Source organism: Pseudoliparis swirei, chromosome 20 (assembly GCF_029220125.1).
Source record: "Pseudoliparis swirei isolate HS2019 ecotype Mariana Trench chromosome 20, NWPU_hadal_v1, whole genome shotgun sequence".
In the NCBI taxonomy this organism is placed as follows: Eukaryota; Metazoa; Chordata; class Actinopteri; order Perciformes; family Liparidae; genus Pseudoliparis; species Pseudoliparis swirei.
The window spans coordinates 27,963,565-27,985,507 of NC_079407.1; the positions used below are offsets into that span (position 1 = coordinate 27,963,565).

General features: G+C 48.8%; 3 protein-coding genes across 6 annotated transcripts in view; 2 read left to right on the forward strand and 1 right to left on the reverse strand.

The window, feature by feature from the left end:
- Positions 1 to 315: 315 nt before the first annotated feature.
- tyr (tyrosinase) lies at positions 316 to 6,712 on the forward strand. Of its 2 annotated transcripts, XM_056441696.1 has the most exons (6): positions 316 to 1,178; positions 1,509 to 2,949; positions 3,642 to 3,858; positions 4,166 to 4,313; positions 5,025 to 5,206; positions 6,460 to 6,712. In XM_056441696.1, exons 2-6 carry the CDS (start codon positions 2,122 to 2,124, stop codon positions 6,705 to 6,707), a joined length of 1,623 nt encoding a protein of 540 aa, XP_056297671.1. In that variant the 5' UTR covers positions 316 to 1,178; positions 1,509 to 2,121; the 3' UTR covers positions 6,708 to 6,712. The 2 variants fall into 2 exon arrangements, with proteins under 2 accessions (XP_056297671.1, XP_056297670.1); XM_056441695.1 differs by lacking the exon at positions 316 to 1,178 and having other exon boundaries at positions 1,297 to 2,949.
- Positions 6,713 to 7,741: 1,029 nt separating this feature from the next.
- Positions 7,742 to 21,943, forward strand: part of naalad2 (N-acetylated alpha-linked acidic dipeptidase 2) — a 56,471-nt gene continuing 42,269 nt past the window's right edge. For all 3 annotated transcript variants that reach the window (XM_056441690.1, XM_056441691.1, XM_056441692.1), the window contains exon 1: positions 7,742 to 7,813. The gene's annotated coding sequence lies outside the window, so the exon portion shown is untranslated. The remainder of the gene's footprint in view (positions 7,814 to 21,943) is intronic.
- Positions 11,759 to 21,943, reverse strand: part of LOC130211346 (NADPH oxidase 4) — a 21,858-nt gene continuing 11,673 nt past the window's right edge. The window contains exons 10-11 of the mRNA XM_056442084.1: positions 12,996 to 13,056; positions 11,759 to 11,805 (exon numbers count right to left, since the gene is read on the reverse strand). Coding sequence (XP_056298059.1) covers positions 11,759 to 11,805; positions 12,996 to 13,056 — 108 coding nt within the window. The remainder of the gene's footprint in view (positions 11,806 to 12,995; positions 13,057 to 21,943) is intronic.

Consider the following 21,943-nt stretch of genomic DNA (forward strand, 5'->3'; position numbering starts at 1 on the left):
GATCAGCCGGTCTCGAGACAAAGTGTATGAAGGAATCAAGAATATTATCCCGAGCATGTGATGTGTGAGTGCACATTCTTGAGCATACGTGTGTGTGTGTGGGTGTGTGTGTGTGTGTGTGTGTGCGCGCGCCCGACGGTGCGCGTGAGATCACGCCAGAGGACGCCCCTAAAACCTGCTCACTGAGCGGAGAGAGAGAACAGGAGCTTTTGGTGAAGGAGAGAGGAGGACGGAGGTCTGACGGAGGTCTAGTGGAGGTCTAGTGGAGGTCTAGTGGAGGTCTGACGGAGGTCTAGTGGAGGTCTGACGGAGGTCTAGTGGAGGTCTGGTGGAGGTCTAGTGGAGGTCTAGTGGAGGTCTGACGGAGGTCTGGTGGAGGTCTAGTGGAGGTCTGGTGGAGGTCTAGTGGAGGTCTAGTGGAGGTCTAGTGGAGGTCTAGTGGAGGTCTGACGGAGGTCTAGTGGAGGTCTGGTGGAGGTCTAGTGGAGGTCTGACGGAGGTCTAGTGGAGGTCTAGTGGAGGTCTGACGGAGGTCTAGTGGAGGTCTGGTGGAGGTCTAGTGGAGGTCTAGTGGAGGTCTAGTGGAGGTCTGGTGGAGGTCTAGTGGAGGTCTGACGGAGGTCTAGTGGAGGTCTGACGGAGGTCTGGTGGAGGTCTGGTGGAGGTCTAGTGGAGGTCTAGTGGAGGTCTAGTGGAGGTCTGGAGGTCTAGTGGAGGTCTGACGGAGGTCTAGTGGAGGTCTGGTGGAGGTCTAGTGGAGGTCTAGTGGAGGTCTAGTGGAGGTCTGGTGGAGGTCTAGTGGAGGTCTAGTGGAGGTCTGACGGAGGTCTAGTGGAGGTCTATTGGAGGTCTAGTGGAGGTCTGACGGAGGTCTGGTGGAGGTCTAGTGGAGGTCTGGTGGAGGTCTGGTGGAGGTCTAGTGGAGGTCTAGTGGAGGTCTGACGGAGGTCTAGTGGAGGTCTATTGGAGGTCTAGTGGAGGTCTGACGGAGGTCTGGTGGAGGTCTAGTGGAGGTCTGACGGAGGTCTGGTGGAGGTCTAGTGGAGGTCTGACGGAGGTCTAGTGGAGGTCTGACGGAGGTCTGGTGGAGGTCTAGTGGAGGTCTGACGGAGGTCTGGTGGAGGTCTAGTGGAGGTCTGACGGAGGTCTGGTGGAGGTCTAGTGGAGGTCTGACGGAGGTCTAGTGGAGGTCTGACGGAGGTCTGGTGGAGGTCTAGTGGAGGTCTGACGGAGGTCTGGTGGAGGTCTAGTGGAGGTCTGTCGGAGGGCTGGTGGAGGTCTAGTGGAGGTCTAGTGGAGGTCTGGTGGAGGTCTAGTGGAGGTCTAGTGGAGGTCTGACGGAGGTCTGGTGGAGGTCTAGTGGAGGTCTGACGGAGGTCTGGTGGAGGTCTAGTGGAGGTCTAGTGGAGGTCTGACGGAGGTCTGGTGGAGGTCTAGTGGAGGTCTGGTGGAGGTCTAGTGGAGGTCTAGTGGAGGTCTAGTGGAGGTCTGACGGAGGTCTGGTGGAGGTCTAGTGGAGGTCTGACTCACCCTGATCGTGATCGGTTGGTGGTGTAGATTCAGGTTCCTGAAGAGTCCGATTCTCCTCTAGGAGTCGCCTCTGGATCTCATTGGTTGTCTGGAATCTGGCTACGTCTGCTGCCTCCACCTGTCCAGCACCAGGTCCTCTTGCCTCCACCTGTCCAGCACCAGGTCCTCTTGGCTCCACCTGTCCAGCACCAGGTCCTCTTGCCTCCACCTGTCCAGCACCAGGTCCTCTTGCCTCCACCTGTCCAGCACCAGGTCCTCTTGCCTCCACCTGTCCAGCACCAGGTCCTCTTGGCTCCACCTGTCCAGCACCAGGTCCTCTTGCCTCCACCTGTCCAGCACCAGGTCCTCTTGCCTCCACCTGTCCAGCACCAGGTCCTCTTGCCTCCACCTGTCCAGCACCAGGTCCTCTTGGCTCCACCTGTCCAGCACCAGGTCCTCTTGCCTCCACCTGTCCAGCACCAGGTCCTCTTGGCTCCACCTGTCCAGCACCAGGTCCTCTTGCCTCCACCTGTCCAGCACCAGGTCCTCTTGGCTCCACCTGTCCAGCACCAGGTCCTCTTGCCTCCACCTGTCCCCCGCCTGAGGTCTGCCATGAGGCGCTGGTTCCTGTCGGTGGTTCTGCTGCAGCTGGTCCGGACCTCTTTGGGCCAGTTCCCTCGGCCGTGTGCTAACCGGGACGGCCTCCGGACCAAGGAGTGCTGCCCGGCGTGGGCCGGCGACGGCTCGGCGTGCGGCGCCCTGTCGGGCCGCGGGTTCTGCGCCCAGGTGGAGGTCTCGGAGGAGCCCCACGGGCCGCAGTACCCTCACAGCGGCATCGACGACCGGGAGCGCTGGCCGCTGGCGTTCTTCAACCGGACGTGCCGCTGCGCCGGGAACTACGGCGGCTTCGGCTGCGGCGAGTGCCGGTTCGGCTACCGGGGCGCGAACTGCGGCGAGTACCGGGAGTCGGTGCGGCGCAACGTCCTGAGCATGTCGGCCGCGGAGCAGCGGAAGTTCACCTCCTACCTGAACCTGGCGAAGAACACGGTGAGCCGAGACTACGTGATCGCCACGGCGACGAGAGCCGAGATGGGCGCCGACGGGGAGAACCCGATGTTCTCCGACATCAACACCTACGACCTGTTCGTGTGGATGCACTACTACGTGTCGCGGGACGCCTTCCTGGGCGGGCCGGGCAACGTGTGGCGGGACATCGACTTCGCCCACGAGTCGGCGGCGTTCCTGCCGTGGCACCGGATCTACCTGCTGCACTGGGAGAACGAGATCCGGAAGCTGACGGGGGATCTGAGCTTCACCATCCCGTACTGGGACTGGAGGGACGCCGAGGCCTGCGAGGTGTGCACCGACGCCCTGATGGGGGGCCGCAGCCCAATGGACCCCAACCTGCTAAGCCCCGCCTCCGTCTTCTCCTCCTGGAAGGTGAGCGCCACGACCTGAAGGGCCAGTATGGACCCTCTGGGGTCAGAGGTCATCGTCTCCACTTGACACAACTTCTTAAATTCACCTTTTAGCCACTTGACACAAACCCAACAGTGTGTACGTGTGTGTATGTGTGTGTGTTTGTGTGCGTGTTTTTGTGTGTGTGTTTCTGTGTATGTGTGAGAGTGTGTGTGTTCTGTGTATGTGTGTCTATGTGCGTGTGTTTGTGTGTGTGTTTCTGTGTTTATGTGAGTGTGTGTTTCTGTATATGTGTGTGGGTGTGTATGTGTTTCTGTGTTTGTGTGTATGTGTGTGTGAGAGTGTGTGTGTTCTGTGTATGTGTGTCTATGTGTGTGTGCGTGTGTTTGTGTGTTTGTGTGTGTGTTTCTGTGTAAGTGTGTCTATGTGTGTGTATTTCTGTGTATGTGTGTCTATGTGTGTGTGTTTGTGTTTATATGCATGTGTGTGTATATGTGTGTATGCGTGTGAGTGTGTTTTTGTGTTTGTGTATTTCTGTGTGTGTGTGTGTGTCTTTGTGATATAGACAGACATGTTATATGAATACACACCAACATTAGCAGGTCGGTGTTCTGCTAATTCGAACAATGTAGAAGTGTTTACATGGATGTAGAAAGCTCAAATACCTAAATGTGTGTGTGTGTGTGTGTGTGTGTGTGTGTGTGTGTGTGTAGGTGATCTGCACCCAGCCAGAGGAGTACAACAGTCGAGAGGCGTTATGTAACGGCACCGGGGAGGGTCCGCTGTTACGTAACCCTGGCAACCACGACACCAACCGGACCCAGAGGCTCCCGACGACGGCCGACGTGGACTTCACCGTCGGCCTCAGCGAGTACGAGACGGGGCCCATGGACCGGTCCGCCAACATGAGCTTCAGGAACGTCATCGAGGGTAAGACACACACACACACACACACACACACACACACATACATATACTTGTAATCGCAGGCCTGTGAGGACCTTGACTAGGAGGTGTCTCGTGGGGACACCACTTTCAAAATTGACCACCACACACACCACACACATACACACACACCACATACACACACACCACATACACACACACCACATACACATATAGATACACAACCACACATACACGGCAACACTGTGTCGCTCGAGGCCGATAGTACCCGTGATCTCAAAGGTCACGACCTCCAGCTGAAGCTCCGTGAGTCATGTGATGTGTGCTGCAGGTTTTGCGAGCCCCTCGTCGGGCGTGGCGATGTCGGGCCGGAGCACGATGCACAACGGCCTCCACGTGTTCATGAACGGCTCCATGTCCAACGTGCAGGGCTCCGCCAACGACCCCATCTTCCTGCTGCACCACGCCTTCATCGACAGGTGAACTCGTGCGATCGCCCCGTCACCCGGGCATCGTTACACCTGTCCACTGAACTTGTGCCCCCCATATACTAACTACCTGCCACACTGCTCCCCACTGCCCCCTGTGGTCAACCTGAGATATGCTCCACACTCAAACATATAATACACAGACCGGACTAATGTGCGTCTAGTTATCGTGCTGTTTCTAATGCCACTGCGATGTTTATATGAAATAGAGTCAAATCTATTATCATCTGGTCATTTATTTGTATTTACTGCAGCATAACTCCATTTGTTTGATGAAGAAACTTTTATGTGTAAAAGAGAATGAAGGAGGCACAAAACAAAGTTAGGGATAGTACATGTTACGGTTATTTGTCCTTTTAGGTTAATCACAATAATTACAATTAATTAATAATTATATTATTTATAAAATGATATTGACAAGGCAATTTAATTATACCATTCTTTAAAAGTATGAAGCGTATTTCAAACAAAATATATAATACCTTAGTTGTCTCTTATTTAGGAAATCTTCATTTTAACAATGTCTTAACCTCCTTGATACAACCGTTCTTGATTTCTCTTACTATATTTATCATAACTATCTCATTCCCTCTATTATCTCCTCATCATTCCTCTCTTCTGTCCATCCCTCCATTCTCTCTATTATCTCCTGGCCATCCCTCACTCATGTCCATCTCTCCGTTCCCTCCTTCTCTCCTCCAGTATCTTTGAGCGCTGGCTCAGAGCCCACCAGCCCGCCCGGACCACTTACCCACGAGCCAACGCTCCCATTGGCCACAACGACGGGTACTACATGGTGCCCTTCCTGCCCCTCTTCAGGAACGGAGACTACTTCCTGTCCAACAAGGCCCTGGGCTTCGAGTACTCCTACCTGTTGGACCCTGGTCAGTACCGAGTGACACATAAGCCCAGTAAACTTTACATTCTATATAAATATAAAAATATATATTTTATATATAAATATATGTGTATATATGTACATATGTATATATACATTTATATTATATATATAACTATTTTATATATGAAAATAAATTGTATATATATAAATATATTTTATATATTTCTATATACATATAAATATTTGTATATGTATATGTAAATATATACTTTTATAAAATATATTTATATATATATCTATAAATATATTTATAGATATATATAAATTTATATATTTATATATATATATATGCAGTCCAAAGTTTAAAAAGTTTTGCCAAATTTATATTAAGAATATTCATTTTTTAAAATTATATATTATGTATATTATTATTATATATAATTTTATAGTAGACGCTTTAAGTTCCAGCTGTGTTGCACCTGTACGTGTGAGACATCTGTAGCCCTGGCATAGTCGAGAGTGTCGTGGTTGTAATAAAACTAAAAAGTTCAATGTCTTATCAATATCTGAGGAGCTTGTGGATGGTTATGTATCCCTGCAGATATTAACCATTGATTGCTCTCAAGGATGTTTTGTTTTAAGGGTAGATTAACTGTATTGTGACCTTAATACAAATGTCTTGATGACGTCTGCAACACATCCAACCAGGTCACGCTGTGGTGCTGATAGGATCACACAGGATTGATTGTTGGTGGACAAAGGAAGCTCACATCAATAATAAAGCACACTGTGTAACGTGTCGTGAGGGACAGCAACATGACTCAACTACCACAGGCATGAAAAGCGTGCAAGACTATGTTAAAGGAGTAGTGTGAAGGAACGACTCAATAATCCATGTCTGATCGGGACGACAACATTCATAATTCAATAATTCAAGCTGTATTGGTTCCAGAAAGGCGAAGCAGATATATATTAAACCAACAGGGGGCGATAGAGAGCACAACATAGAAAAATAACAATGTTTAGGCATACTTTTCACTACTTTCTCTTATTATTTTGGTTATGAAATGTATGTTAAAGGCTAAGCAGATATATATTATACCAATAGGGGGCGACAGAGAGCACAAAATAGAAAAAAGGCATATTTTTCATAACCTTTTCTTATTATTTGAGTCAATTCACTTAAAAGAATAGCCAGTTTTCCAAATACGTGCCACTACTGCACGGTTTCATTATTTCTTCTTCGTTCTGACGCCATCGTTTCTAAAAGCTGATCTCATGGCGTCTCCTCTACAGGCCAGAGGTTCCTGCAGGAGTTCCTGACCCCTTACCTGGAGCAGGCCCAGCTCATCTGGCCGTGGCTGCTGGGCGCCGCCGTCCTCGGGGCCGCGGTCGCCGCCCTCTTCGCAGCGCTGGTGATTGTCGGAAGGAGGAAGTGGAAGTGCAGCCAGAGGAAGACGAGGAGACCGAGCTACAGGGAGAGGCAGCCGTTACTGCAGAGCAGCTCCGAGGAAGGCTCGTCTTCATACCAGACCACGCTGTGACCTTCAGACCACGCTGCGACCTTCAGACCACGCTGCGACCTTCAGACCACGCTGCGACCTTCAGACCACGCTGCGACCTTCAGACCACACTGTGACCTTCAGACCACGCTGTGACCTTCAGACCACGCTGCGACCTTCAGATCACGCTGTGACCTTCAGACCACGTTGTGACCTTCAGACCACGTTGTGACCTTCAGACCACGCTGTGACCTTCAGATCACGCTGTGACCTTCAGACTAAGCTGTGACCTTCAGACCACGCTGTGACCTTCAGATTACATTACATTACATTACATGTCATTTAGCAGACGCTTTTATCCAAAGCGACTTACAATAAGTGCATTTCAACCTAGAGTACAAACTAAGAACAACAAGAATACAGGAAGTAACATTTCCTCAACATAGTCGAACTACAAAAGTACCATAAGTAAGTGCTATCTAAGTGCCACTGAAGTGCTAATCTGTGTTTTAATCCAGATATAGTCGGAAAAGGTGTGTTTTCAGTCTCCGACGGAAGATGTAGAGACTTTCTGCTGTCCTGATGTCAGTGGGGAGCCTGCTCCACCACTGAGGAGCCAGGACAGCAAACAGTCTGATTTCGAGTGATTAGCTCGAGGCAGGAGGCACAAGTCGATTGGCTGTTGCCGAGCGGAGCTAACGTCCCGGGGTGTACGGTGTGACCAGATCCCGGATGTAGACGGGCCCGATCCGCTCAGAGCACGGTACGCCAGGACCAGTGTTTTGAAGCGGATGCAGCAGCCACCGTAACCAGTGGAGAGAGCGGAGGAGCGGAGTGGTGTGGGTGAATTTCGGGAGGCTGAAGACCAGTCGAGCTGCTGCATTCTGGATGAGCTGCAGGGGTCGGATGGCCTTAGCAGGTAGACCAGCCAGGAGGGAGTTGCAGTAGTCGAGGCGTGAAATGACCAGAGCCTGGATCAGAACCTGCGCCGCCTTCTGAGTAAGAAGAGGACGTATTCTCCTGATGTTGTGCAGCATGTACCTACAGGAACGCGTCGCAGCGATGTTGGCCGTCAGGAGAGTTGACTGTCGAGTGTCACCCCGAGGTTCCTGGCAGTCCGGGTAGGGGCCAACACAGAGCTGTTGAAGGTGATAGTCAGGTCGTGGGTGGGGAGCCTTTCCTGGAAGGAATAGTAGCTCAGTCTTGTCAGGGTTGATCTTCAGGTGGTGAGCAGACATCCACTGAGAGATGTCAGTCAGACAGGCAGAGATTCGTGCCGCCACCCGTGTTTCGGACGGTGGAAACGAGAAGATCAGTTGGGTGTCATCAGCATAGCTATGGTAGGAGAAGCCATGCGAACGAATGACAGAGCCGAGAGAATTTGTGTACAGAGAGAAGAGGAGGGACCCAGGACGGAGCCTTGAGGAACCCCAGTAGTGAGAGGACAAGGATCAGACAAAGATCCTCTCCAAGTTACCCGGTAGGTGCGGTCTTTAAGGTAGGAAGAGAAAAGAGCGAGTGCAGTGCCTGAGATCCCCAGGTCCTGAAGAGAAGAGATCAGGATCTGGTGGTTCACGGTGTCAAATGCTGCAGAAAGGTCGAGAAGGATAAGGACAGACCTTCAGACCACTCTGTGACCTTCAGACCACGCTGCGACCTTCAGACCACGCTGTGACCTTCAGACTAAGCTGTGACCTTCAGACCACGCTGTGACCTTCAGTCTATGCAACACACACATAGTGGTCAAATGAAAATATAAAGATGTACACACTGTACTGCAGTATTGTGAACACTTGTACTGTGACTTTGAATACTTTTACCATCTATTTACACAAAGTACTCATCCATGGAAACTTCTTCTGGATAATTCTTCACTGACATGGAACACCGAACATCCTGATACACAAGCGTTCATATAGAAAGCAATATTTGACTGATATTATGTGTATAAGACACAAAGTATATGTGAATACTGTAAGAACACGTGTGTACTCACAGAAACCACTCATTAAATTAAATGAACAATATTGTGTAAACATTGTAAATGTAATCATTTGTTTTTAGGTTTGTTTTTTGGCGTCGGCCTCTCGGGATGACAGACAAAAAATATCCTGTTGGCACATTTACAGAAATGTTTTTAATTAATGTGCAATAATGCAATTAATGTAATTAATGTGTAATAAACCCAAGAAAAAATAAACTAAGTTTATGCCACTTAACAGTCAAAGTTGTTTGAACAAATGTAATTAAAAATTCAATTGTATGAGTTATATATTTGTGATGATAAATACTTCCCACCCACTTTGTGCAAGTAATCAATCAATATAATTAATAGAAAATCTCTTTTATTTCAAGCTTTGCCTTATTAAAAAAAAGGACAATTCTGAAAATAGACATACAGTGTGACATGTAGATATATTCAAATTTTAAAATGCTATATAAATGGTTATCAAACACAATTTATGAAAAATACTGTCGCTTCAGTCCCAACGATGAAAATATCAAGAAGTTGATTGTTTACAGAGAACTGGTGTTTACAGTGTTAGCACATAAAACATTAACTATTACAAAGTTACAAATAGATTAATATAAACTCATCAGTATCCTCCTCTTCTTTTTTTACAGTACGTTTTTTTTAATTAAACACATATAACATAAAATAACTTTAAACAATATAAATAAATTGTGAAAACAACAAACTCAGAATACTGGCTTTAGGTGTAAAGATTTCTTTGTATAAAAACAGGTTGTTGAAAAATTAAAACAAAGGTCAAGTCAAGTGTTCATTGTCCATGTTGGCTCCGCCCCTTTCCTCTAATAGGTAGAAAAGATCCTGATGAGTGAAAGTCCCACGGACCAATCAAATACCTGCTTACCGCACACAGCTCAGACAGGAAGTGAAATAAAGCCTGATTCCATGAGCCGGACATACGGATGCTCTTTGGTTTGATGTCAGTTTAATGTCAGTTTAGTGTCAGTTTAATGTCAGTTTAGTGTCAGTTTAATGTCAGTTTAGTGTCAGTTTAATGTCAGTTTAGTGTCAGTTTAATGTCAGTTTAGTGTCAGTTTAATGTCAGTTTAATGTCAGTTTAGTGTCAGTTTAATGTCAGTTTAATGTCAGTTTAATGTCAGTTTAGTGTCAGTTTAATGTCAGTTTAATGTCAGTTTAATGTCAGTTTAGTGTCAGTTTAATGTCAGTTTAATGTCAGTTTAGTGTCAGTTTAATGTCAGTTTAATGTCAGTTTAATGTCAGTTTAATGTCAGTTTAGTGTCAGTTTAATGTCAGTTTAATGTCAGTTTAATGTCAGTTTAGTGTCAGTTTAATGTCAGTTTAATGTCAGTTTAGTGTCAGTTTAATGTCAGTTTAGTGTCAGTTTAATGTCAGTTTAATGTCAGTTTAATGTCAGTTTAATGTCAGTTTAGTGTCAGTTTAATGTCAGTTTAATGTCAGTTTAGTGTCAGTTTAATGTCAGTTTAGTGTCAGTTTAATGTCAGTTTAATGTCAGTTTAGTGTCAGTTTAATGTCAGTTTAATGTCAGTTTAATGTCAGTTTAATGTCAGTTTAGTGTCAGTTTAATGTCAGTTTAATGTCAGTTTAATGTCAGTTTAATGTCAGTTTAATGTCAGTTTAGTGTCAGTTTAATGTCAGTTTAGTGTCAGTTTCGGGCATTTCTGTGACTGTGGCCGATGATGCATGATAATAACAATAATAATAATAACAATAATAATAATAATAATCATCATTATAATCCATCCATCCATTATCAATACCGCTTATCCTCATTAGGGTCGTGGGGGCGCTGGAGCCGATCCCAGCTGACATTATATTAATAATTATTATTATTATTATTGTTATTATTATTATTTTATTATTATTATTATCGTTATTAATATTAAAACGAGAATAATAATTCAGTCCATGAAGCTTCCAGTTCTTTGGCCGGCTTCATGTCTCAGCTGAAGGACTCCTTGTTGAACTCGAAGGTGGTCCGATCTTCGCTTAGGCGTCGTAACTGCCAGTACTGCCTCCAGTGTATGTACCGTGTACCCACCTTCCTGTGTCTTCAAACACACGTAACCTGTATGTGTGTGTAGTGTACTATAGGTGAATGTGCAATTGTGCAGTGTGTAATGAGTGAGATGAATGTGTGTGTACATGAGAGTGAGTGTGTGAGAGCAAGGAGGCACCTGACTCTGTGCACCTGCACCTGTGTGCACCTGCACCCAGTGGCTGTGCACCTGTGTGCACCTGACCAGTGTACCTGTACCTGTGTGTATGTGCACCTGTACCTGTGTCACCTGCACCAGTATGTGCACCTGTACCTGTGTGTGTACTGTGTGTATGTGCACCTGTACCTGTACCTGTGTGTGCACCTGTGTGTACCTGTACCTGTGTGTACTCACCTGTGTGTATGCACCTGCACCTGTGTGTACCCTGTGTGTACCTGCACCTGCACCTGTGTGTGTGTGTGTGTGCACCTGTATGTGCACCCGTGTGCACGTGGTACCCAGTGCATGTGCACCAAAAGGCACCTGTGCATGTGCACCTGTGTGCCTGTGCATGTGCACCCAGGCATGTGCACCATGCACCTGTGTATGCACCTGTATGTGCACCAGTGTACCTGTGCACCTGCACCTGTGTGTATGTGCACCAGGTGTATGTGCACCTGTGCACCAGGCACCTGTGTGTGCCTGTGTGCACTGCACCTGTGTGCACCCACCTGTGTACTGCGGTGCCCAGGCACCTGTGTGTAATCTGCACCTTGTGTAATCTGGGTGTGTGCACCTGTACCCAAAAATGCACCTGTGTGTGTGCCTGTGTGCATGTAAAATCTGCACCCTGTGCACCCAAAATTCTGTGCACCTGTGCATGCACCTGTATGTGCCTGTGTATGCACCTGTGTGCATGTGACTGTGCATGTGTAGCCAGTGCACCTGCACCTGTATCGGCACCTGTGCACCTGCACCTTTGTACCTGCACCTGTGTGTATGTGCACTCATGTGCACCAGCACCTGCACTGCACCTGCACCCACCTGTGTATGCACCTGTGCATGTACACCCGTGTGCATGTGTGCACCTTGTGTGATGTGCACTAGCACCTGTGCACTTGCACCTGTATGTGCACCTGTGCACCTGCACCTGTGCAGGCAACGTGTATGCACCCAGTGTACCCAAAATCTAAAAATCTGTGCACCCGTGTATGTGCACCTGTGTATGCACCAAGGCACCTGTGTGTATGTGCACCTGTGCATGCACCCAGGTGCACTCAGTGTATGTGTACCCAGGTAAAATTCAGGTATGTGCACCTGTGTGCACCTGTGTATGCACCTGTGTGTACCCAGTGTATGTGCACCAGTGTACCCGTGTGTATGTGTACCTGTGTACCCACCCAGTAACTACACCTGTGTGTATGTGCACTGTGCACCTGTACCTTGTATGTGCACCTGTATGTACCCAAAATTGTACCTGTGTGTATGTGTGCCTGTGTGTACGTGTGCCTGTGTGTATGTGTACCTGTGTGCCTGTGTGTATGTGTGCCTGTGCAAAACGTGTGCACCAGTAACGTGTGTATGTGTGCCTGTGTACCAAAAATTTGTGTGCAATGCGGTGCCTGTGCTGTGTATTCAAAAATTCCAAAAAGCCTGTGTGTATGTGTGCCTGTATGTGGCACCTGTGTACCTGCACCTGTATGTGTAATCTGTGTGTACCTGCACCTGTGTGTACCTGTGTGTATCTGTGTGTATGTGCACTGTATCTGTACCTGTGTGCACCCGTGCATGTACCTGTGCATCTGCACCTGTATGTGTACCTGCACCCATGCACCCAAAATTCCTGTACCTGTGTGTATGTGGCACCTGTGTGCACCTGCACCTGTGTAACCTGTACCTGTGTGTATGTGTACCTGTGCACCTGCACCTGTGTATGCACTGTGTGTAGCCAAAAATTCCTGTGCACCTGTACCTTGTGTATGTGCACCTGCACCTGTGCACCCAGGTACCCAGGCACTCAGTGTATGTGGCAACTGTGTACCTGTACCTGTGTATGTGTATCTGCACTGTGTGTATGTACCATACCTTGTGCACCTGTGTATGTACCTGCACCCAAAAATTTGCATGTGCACCTGTGTACCCAAAATTGTACCTGTGTGTACCTGTGTGTACCTGTACAGTAGCGAGTGTAAAGGTGTGTTCATGATGTCAGCGGTCATGTGACATGTGAGTCCGATGCAGCTTAGACATCATGTCATGATTCTATCTCTGACATGCTGTGTGTGTGTGTGTGTGTGTGTGTGTGTGTGTGTGTGTGTGTGTGTGTGTGTGTGCGCCCACCAGTCCAGTCTCCCACGACTCGTAGATGAATGCCAAAGGTTTCCTTGTTCTCTGAGGGACACTGAGAGGCACAAGAAAGAAGAAACACACAATAAATTACACACACACAGTAACATGACCACACCTGGTGGTCACAGTAACATGACCGATACACCTGGTGGTCACACAGTAACATGACCGATACACCTGGTGGTCACACAGTAACATGACCGATACACCTGGTGGTCACAGTAACATGACCGATACACCTGGTGGTCACACAGTAACATGACCGATACACCTGGTGGTCACACAGTAACATGACCGATACACCTGGTGGTCACACAGTAACATGACCGATACACCTCGATACCTGGTGGTCACACAGTAACATGACCGATACACCTGGTGGTCACAGTAACATGACCGATACACCTGGTGGTCACACAGTAACATGACCGATACACCTGGTGGTCACACAGTAACATGACCGATACACCTGGTGGTCACACAGTAACATGACCGACGATACCTGGTGGTCACACAGTAACATGACCGATACACCTGGTGGTCACACAGTAACATGACCAATACACCTGGTGGTCACACAGTAACATGACCGATACCCTGGTGGTCACACGGTAACATGACCGATACACCTGGTGGTCACAGTAACATGACCGATACACCTGGTGTCCGTCATACTGGTGGTCACAGTAACACCGATACACCTGGTGGTCACAGTAACATGACCGATACACCTGGTGGTCACACAGGTAACATGACCAGGACCTGGTGGTCACAGTAACATGACCGATACACCTGGTGGTCACACAGTAACATGACCGATACACCTGGTGGTCACAGTAACATGACCCGATACACCTGGTGGTCACACAGTAACATGACCGATACACCTGGTGGTCACACAGTAACATGACCGATACACCTGGTGGTCACACAGTAACATGACCGATACACCTGGTGGTCACACAGTAACATGACCGATACACCTGGTGGTCACACAGTAACATGACCGATACACCTGGTGGTCACAGTAACATGACCGATACACCTGGTGGTCACACAGTAACATGACCGATACACCTGGTGGTCACAGTAACATGACCGATACACCTGGTGGTCACAGTAACATGACCGATACACCTGGTGGTCACACAGTAACATGACCGATACACCTGGTGGTCACACGGTAACATGACCGATACACCTGGTGGTCACACAGTAACATGACCGATACACCTGGTGGTCACAGTAACATGACCGATACACCTGGTGGTCACACAGTAACATGACCGATACACCTGGTGGTCACACAGTAACATGACCGATACACCTGGTGGTCACAGTAACATGACCGATACACCTGGTGGTCACAGTAACATGACCGATACACCTGGTGGTCACACAGTAACATGACCGATACACCTGGTGGTCACAGTAACATGACCGATACACCTGGTGGTCACAGTAACATGACCGATACACCTGGTGGTCACACAGTAACATGACCGATACCTGGTGGTCACACAGTAACATGACCGATACACCTGGTGGTCACACAGTAACATGACCGATACACCTGGTGGTCACACAGTAACATGACCGATACACCTGGTGGTCACACAGTAACATGACCGATACACCTGGTGGTCACAGTAACATGACCGATACACCTGGTGGTCACACAGTAACATGACCGATACACCTGGTGGTCACACAGTAACATGACCGATACACCTGGTGGTCACAGTAACATGACCGATGGTCACATGATGACCTGGTGGTCACACAGTAACATGACCGATACACCTGGTGGTCACAGTAACATGACCGATACACCTGGTGGTCACAGTAACATGACCGATACACCTGGTGGTCACAGTAACATGACCGATACACCTGGTGGTCACACAGTAACATGACCGATACACCTGGTGGTCACACAGTAACATGACCGATACACCTGGTGGTCACAGTAACATGACCGATACACCTGGTGGTCACACAGTAACATGACCGATACACCTGGTGGTCACACGGTAACATGACCGATACACCTGGTGGTCACACGGTAACATGACCGATACACCCTGGTCACACAGTAACATGACCGATACACCCTGGTCACACAGTAACATGACCGATACACCTGGTGGTCACAGTAACATGACCGATACACCTGGTGGTCACAGTAACATGACCGATACACCTGGTGGTCACAGTAACATGACCGATACACCTGGTGGTCACACAGTAACATGACCGATACACCTGGTGGTCACACAGTAACATGACCGATACACCTGGTGGTCACACAGTAACATGACCGATACACCTGGTGGTGGTCACACAGTAACATGACCGATACACCTGGTGGTCACACAGTAACATGACCGATACACCTGGTGGTCACACAGTAACATGACCGATACACCTGGTGGTCACACAGTAACATGACCGATACACCTGGTGGTCACAGTAACATGACCGATACACCTGGTGGTCACACAGTAACATGACCGATACACCTGGTGGTCACAGTAACATGACCGATACACCTGGTGGTCACAGTAACATGACCGATACACCTGGTGGTCACACAGTAACATGACCGACCGATACACCTGGTGGTCACAGTAACATGACCGATACACCTGGTGGTCACACAGTAACATGACCGATACACCTGGTGGTCACAGTAACATGACCGATACACCTGGTGGTCACACAGTAACATGACCGATACACCTGGTGGTCACACAGTAACATGACCGATACACCTGGTGGTCACACAGTAACATGACCGATACACCTGGTGGTCACACAGTAACATGACCGATACACCTGGTGGTCACACAGTAACATGACCGATACACCTGGTGGTCACAGTAACATGACCGATACACCTGGTGGTCACACAGTAACATGACCGATACCTGGTGGTCACACAGTAACATGACCGATACACCTGGTGGTCACAGTAACATGACCGATACACCTGGTGGTCACACAGTAACATGACCGATACACCTGGTGGTCACACAGTAACATGACCGATACACCTGGTGGTCACACAGTAACATGACCGATACACCTGGTGGTCACAGTAACATGACCGATACACCTGGTGGTCACACAGTAACATGACCGATACACCTGGTGGTCACAGTAACATGACCGATACACCTGGTGGTCACAGTAACATGACCGATACACCTGGTGGTCACAGTAACATGACCGATACACCTGGTGGTCACAGTAACATGACCGATACACCTGGTGGTCACACAGTAACATGACCGATACACCTGGTGGTCACACAGTAACATGACCGATACACCTGGTGGTCACACAGTAACATGACCGATACACCTGGTGGTCACACAGTAACATGACCGATACACCTGGTGGTCACAGTAACATGACCGATACACCTGGTGGTCACAGTAACATGACCGATACACCTGGTGGTCACACAGTAACATGACCGATACACCTGGTGGTCACACAGTAACATGACCGATACACCTGGTGGTCACAGTAACATGACCGATACACCTGGTGGTCACACAGTAACATGACCGATACACCTGGTGGTCACAGTAACATGACCGATACACCTGGTGGTCACAGTAACATGACCGATACACCTGGTGGTCACACAGTAACATGACCGATACACCTGGTGGTCACACAGTAACATGACCGATACACCTGGTGGTCACAGTAACATGACCGATACACCTGGTGGTCACACAGTAACATGACCGATACACCTGGTGGTCACAGTAACATGACCGATACACCTGGTGGTCACACAGTAACATGACCGATACACCTGGTGGTCACACAGTAACATGACCGATACACCTGGTGGTCACACAGTAACATGACCGATACACCTGGTGGTCACACAGTAACATGACCGATACACCTGGTGGTCACAGTAACATGACCGATACACCTGGTGGTCACAGTAACATGACCGATACACCTGGTGGTCACAGTAACATGACCGATACACCTGGTGGTCACACAGTAACATGACCGATACACCTGGTGGTCACAGTAACATGACCGATACACCTGGTGGTCACAGTAACATGACCGATACACCTGGTGGTCACACAGTAACATGACCGATACACCTGGTGGTCACACAGTAACATGACCGATACACCTGGTGGTCACACAGTAACATGACCGATACACCTGGTGGTCACACAGTAACATGACCGATACACCTGGTGGTCACAGTAACATGACCGATACACCTGGTGGTCACACAGTAACATGACCGATACACCTGGTGGTCACACAGTAACATGACCGATACACCTGGTGGTCACACAGTAACATGACCGATACACCTGGTGGTCACAGTAACATGACCGATACACCTGGTGGTCACACAGTAACATGACCGATACACCTGGTGGTCACACAGTAACATGACCGATACACCTGGTGGTCACAGTAACATGACCGATACACCTGGTGGTCACACAGTAACATGACCGATACACCTGGTGGTCACAGTAACATGACCGATACACCTGGTGGTCACACAGTAACATGACCGATACACCTGGTGGTCACACAGTAACATGACCGATACACCTGGTGGTCACAGTAACATGACCGATACACCTGGTGGTCACAGTAACATGACCGATACACCTGGTGGTCACACAGTAACATGACCGATACACCTGGTGGTCACACAGTAACATGACCGATACACCTGGTGGTCACACAGTAACATGACCGATACACCTGGTGGTCACACAGTAACATGACCGATACACCTGGTGGTCACAGTAACATGACCGATACACCTGGTGGTCACAGTAACATGACCGATACACCTGGTGGTCACAGTAACATGACCGATACACCTGGTGGTCACACAGTAACATGACCGATACACCTGGTGGTCACACAGTAACATGACCGATACACCTGGTGGTCACAGTAACATGACCGATACACCTGGTGGTCACACAGTAACATGACCGATACACCTGGTGGTCACAGTAACATGACCGATACACCTGGTGGTCACACAGTAACATGACCGATACACCTGGTGGTCACACAGTAACATGACCGATACACCTGGTGGTCACAGTAACATGACCGATACACCTGGTGGTCACACAGTAACATGACCGATACACCTGGTGGTCACAGTAACATGACCGATACACCTGGTGGTCACACAGTAACATGACCGATACACCTGGTGGTCACACAGTAACATGACCGATACACCTGGTGGTCACACAGTAACATGACCGATACACCTGGTGGTCACACAGTAACATGACCGATACACCTGGTGGTCACACAGTAACATGACCGATACACCTGGTGGTCACAGTAACATGACCGATACACCTGGTGGTCACACAGTAACATGACCGATACACCTGGTGGTCACAGTAACATGACCGATACACCTGGTGGTCACAGTAACATGACCGATACACCTGGTGGTCACAGTAACATGACCGATACACCTGGTGGTCACAGTAACATGACCGATACACCTGGTGGTCACACAGTAACATGACCGATACACCTGGTGGTCACACAGTAACATGACCGATACACCTGGTGGTCACAGTAACATGACCGATACACCTGGTGGTCACAGTAACATGACCGATACACCTGGTGGTCACACAGTAACATGACCGATACACCTGGTGGTCACACAGTAACATGACCGATACACCTGGTGGTCACAGTAACATGACCGATACACCTGGTGGTCACAGTAACATGACCGATACACCTGGTGGTCACACAGTAACATGACCGATACACCTGGTGGTCACACAGTAACATGACCGATACACCTGGTGGTCACACGGTAACATGACCGATACACCTGGTGGTCACACAGTAACATGACCGATACACCTGGTGGTCACAGTAACATGACCGATACACCTGGTGGTCACAGTAACATGACCGATACACCTGGTGGTCACAGTAACATGACCGATACACCTGGTGGTCACAGTAACATGACCGATACACCTGGTGGTCACAGTAACATGACCGATACACCTGGTGGTCACACAGTAACATGACCGATACACCTGGTGGTCACACAGTAACATGACCGATACACCTGGTGGTCACAGTAACATGACCGATACACCTGGTGGTCACACAGTAACATGACCGATACACCTGGTGGTCACAGTAACATGACCGATACACCTGGTGGTCACACAGTAACATGACCGATACACCTGGTGGTCACACAGTAACATGACCGATACACCTGGTGGTCACAGTAACATGACCGATACACCTGGTGGTCACACAGTAACATGACCGATACACCTGGTGGTCACAGTAACATGACCGATACACCTGGTGGTCACACAGTAACATGACCGATACACCTGGTGGTCACAGTAACATGACCGATACACCTGGTGGTCACACAGTAACATGACCGATACACCTGGTGGTCACACAGTAACATGACCGATACACCTGGTGGTCACAGTAACATGACCGATACACCTGGTGGTCACACAGTAACATGACCGATACACCTGGTGGTCACAGTAACATGACCGATACACCTGGTGGTCACAGTAACATGACCGATACACCTGGTGGTCACACAGTAACATGACCGATACACCTGGTGGTCACACAGTAACATGACCGATACACCTGGTGGTCACAGTAACATGACCGATACACCTGGTGGTCACAGTAACATGACCGATACACCTGGTGGTCACACAGTAACATGACCGATACACCTGGTGGTCACACAGTAACATGACCGATACACCTGGTGGTCACACAGTAACATGACCGATACACCTGGTGGTCACACAGTAACATGACCGATACACCTGGTGGTCACAGTAACATGACCGATACACCTGGTGGTCACACAGTAACATGACCGATACACCTGGTGGTCACAGTAACATGACCGATACACCTGGTGGTCACACAGTAACATGACCGATACACCTGGTGGTCACACAGTAACATGACCGATACACCTGGTGGTCACACAGTAACATGACCGATACACCTGGTGGTCACAGTAACATGACCGATACACCTGGTGGTCACACAGTAACATGACCGATACACCTGGTGGTCACAGTAACATGACCGATACACCTGGTGGTCACACAGTAACATGACCGATACACCTGGTGGTCACACAGTAACATGACCGATACACCTGGTGGTCACACAGTAACATGACCGATACACCTGGTGGTCACACAGTAACATGACCGATACACCTGGTGGTCACACAGTAACATGACCGATACACCTGGTGGTCACAGTAACATGACCGATACACCTGGTGGTCACACAGTAACATGACCGATACACCTGGTGGTCACAGTAACATGACCGATACACCTGGTGGTCACACAGTAACATGACCGATACACCTGGTGGTCACACAGTAACATGACCGATACACCTGGTGGTCACACAGTAACATGACCGATACACCTGGTGGTCACACAGTAACATGACCGATACACCTGGTGGTCACACAGTAACATGACCGATACACCTGGTGGTCACACAGTAACATGACCGATACACCTGGTGGTCACAGTAACATGACCGATACACCTGGTGGTCACAGTAACATGACCGATACACCTGGTGGTCACACAGTAACATGACCGATACACCTGGTGGTCACACAGTAACATGACCGATACACCTGGTGGTCACAGTAACATGACCGATACACCTGGTGGTCACACAGTAACATGACCGATACACCTGGTGGTCACAGTAACATGACCGATACACCTGGTGGTCACACAGTAACATGACCGATACACCTGGTGGTCACAGTAACATGACCGATACACCTGGTGGTCACACAGTAACATGACCGATACACCTGGTGGTCACAGTAACATGACCGATACACCTGGTGGTCACAGTAACATGACCGATACACCTGGTGGTCATACAGTAACATGACCGATACACCTGGTGGTCACACAGTAACATGACCGATACACCTGGTGGTCACACAGTAACATGACCGATACACCTGGTGGTCACACAGTAACATGACCGATACACCTGGTGGTCACACAGTAACATGACCGATACACCTGGTGGTCACACAGTAACATGACCGATACACCTGGTGGTCACACAGTAACATGACCGATACACCTGGTGGTCACACAGTAACATGACCGATACACCTGGTGGTCACACAGTAACATGACCGATACACCTGGTGGTCACAGTAACATGACCGATACACCTGGTGGTCACAGTAACATGACCGATACACCTGGTGGTCACACAGTAACATGACCGATACACCTGGTGGTCACACAGTAACATGACCGATACACCTGGTGGTCACACAGTAACATGACCGATACACCTGGTGGTCACACAGTAACATGACCGATACACCTGGTGGTCACACAGTAACATGACCGATACACCTGGTGGTCACACAGTAACATGACCGATACACCTGGTGGTCACAGTAACATGACCGATACACCTGGTGGTCACACAGTAACATGACCGATACACCTGGTGGTCACACAGTAACATGACCGATACACCTGGTGGTCACACAGTAACATGACCGATACACCTGGTGGTCACACAGTAACATGACCGATACACCTGGTGGTCACACAGTAACATGACCGATACACCTGGTGGTCACAGTAACATGACCGATACACCTGGTGGTCACAGTAACATGACCGATACACCTGGTGGTCACAGTAACATGACCGATACACCTGGTGGTCACAGTAACATGACCGATACACCTGGTGGTCACAGTAACATGACCGATACACCTGGTGGTCACACAGTAACATGACCGATACACCTGGTGGTCACACAGTAACATGACCGATACACCTGGTGGTCACACAGTA

Excerpts from the sequence above, each read along its gene's own strand:
- tyr (XM_056441696.1), top strand. The coding sequence starts at position 2,122 with ATGAGGCGCTGGTTCCTGTCGGTGGTTCTGCTGCAGCTGGTCCGGACC. Across the intron at positions 4,314-5,024 it reads CACCACGCCTTCATCGACAG|TATCTTTGAGCGCTGGCTCA; the intron begins GTGAACTCGTGC and ends TCTCTCCTCCAG. Across the intron at positions 5,207-6,459 it reads CTCCTACCTGTTGGACCCTG|GCCAGAGGTTCCTGCAGGAG; the intron begins GTCAGTACCGAG and ends TCTCCTCTACAG.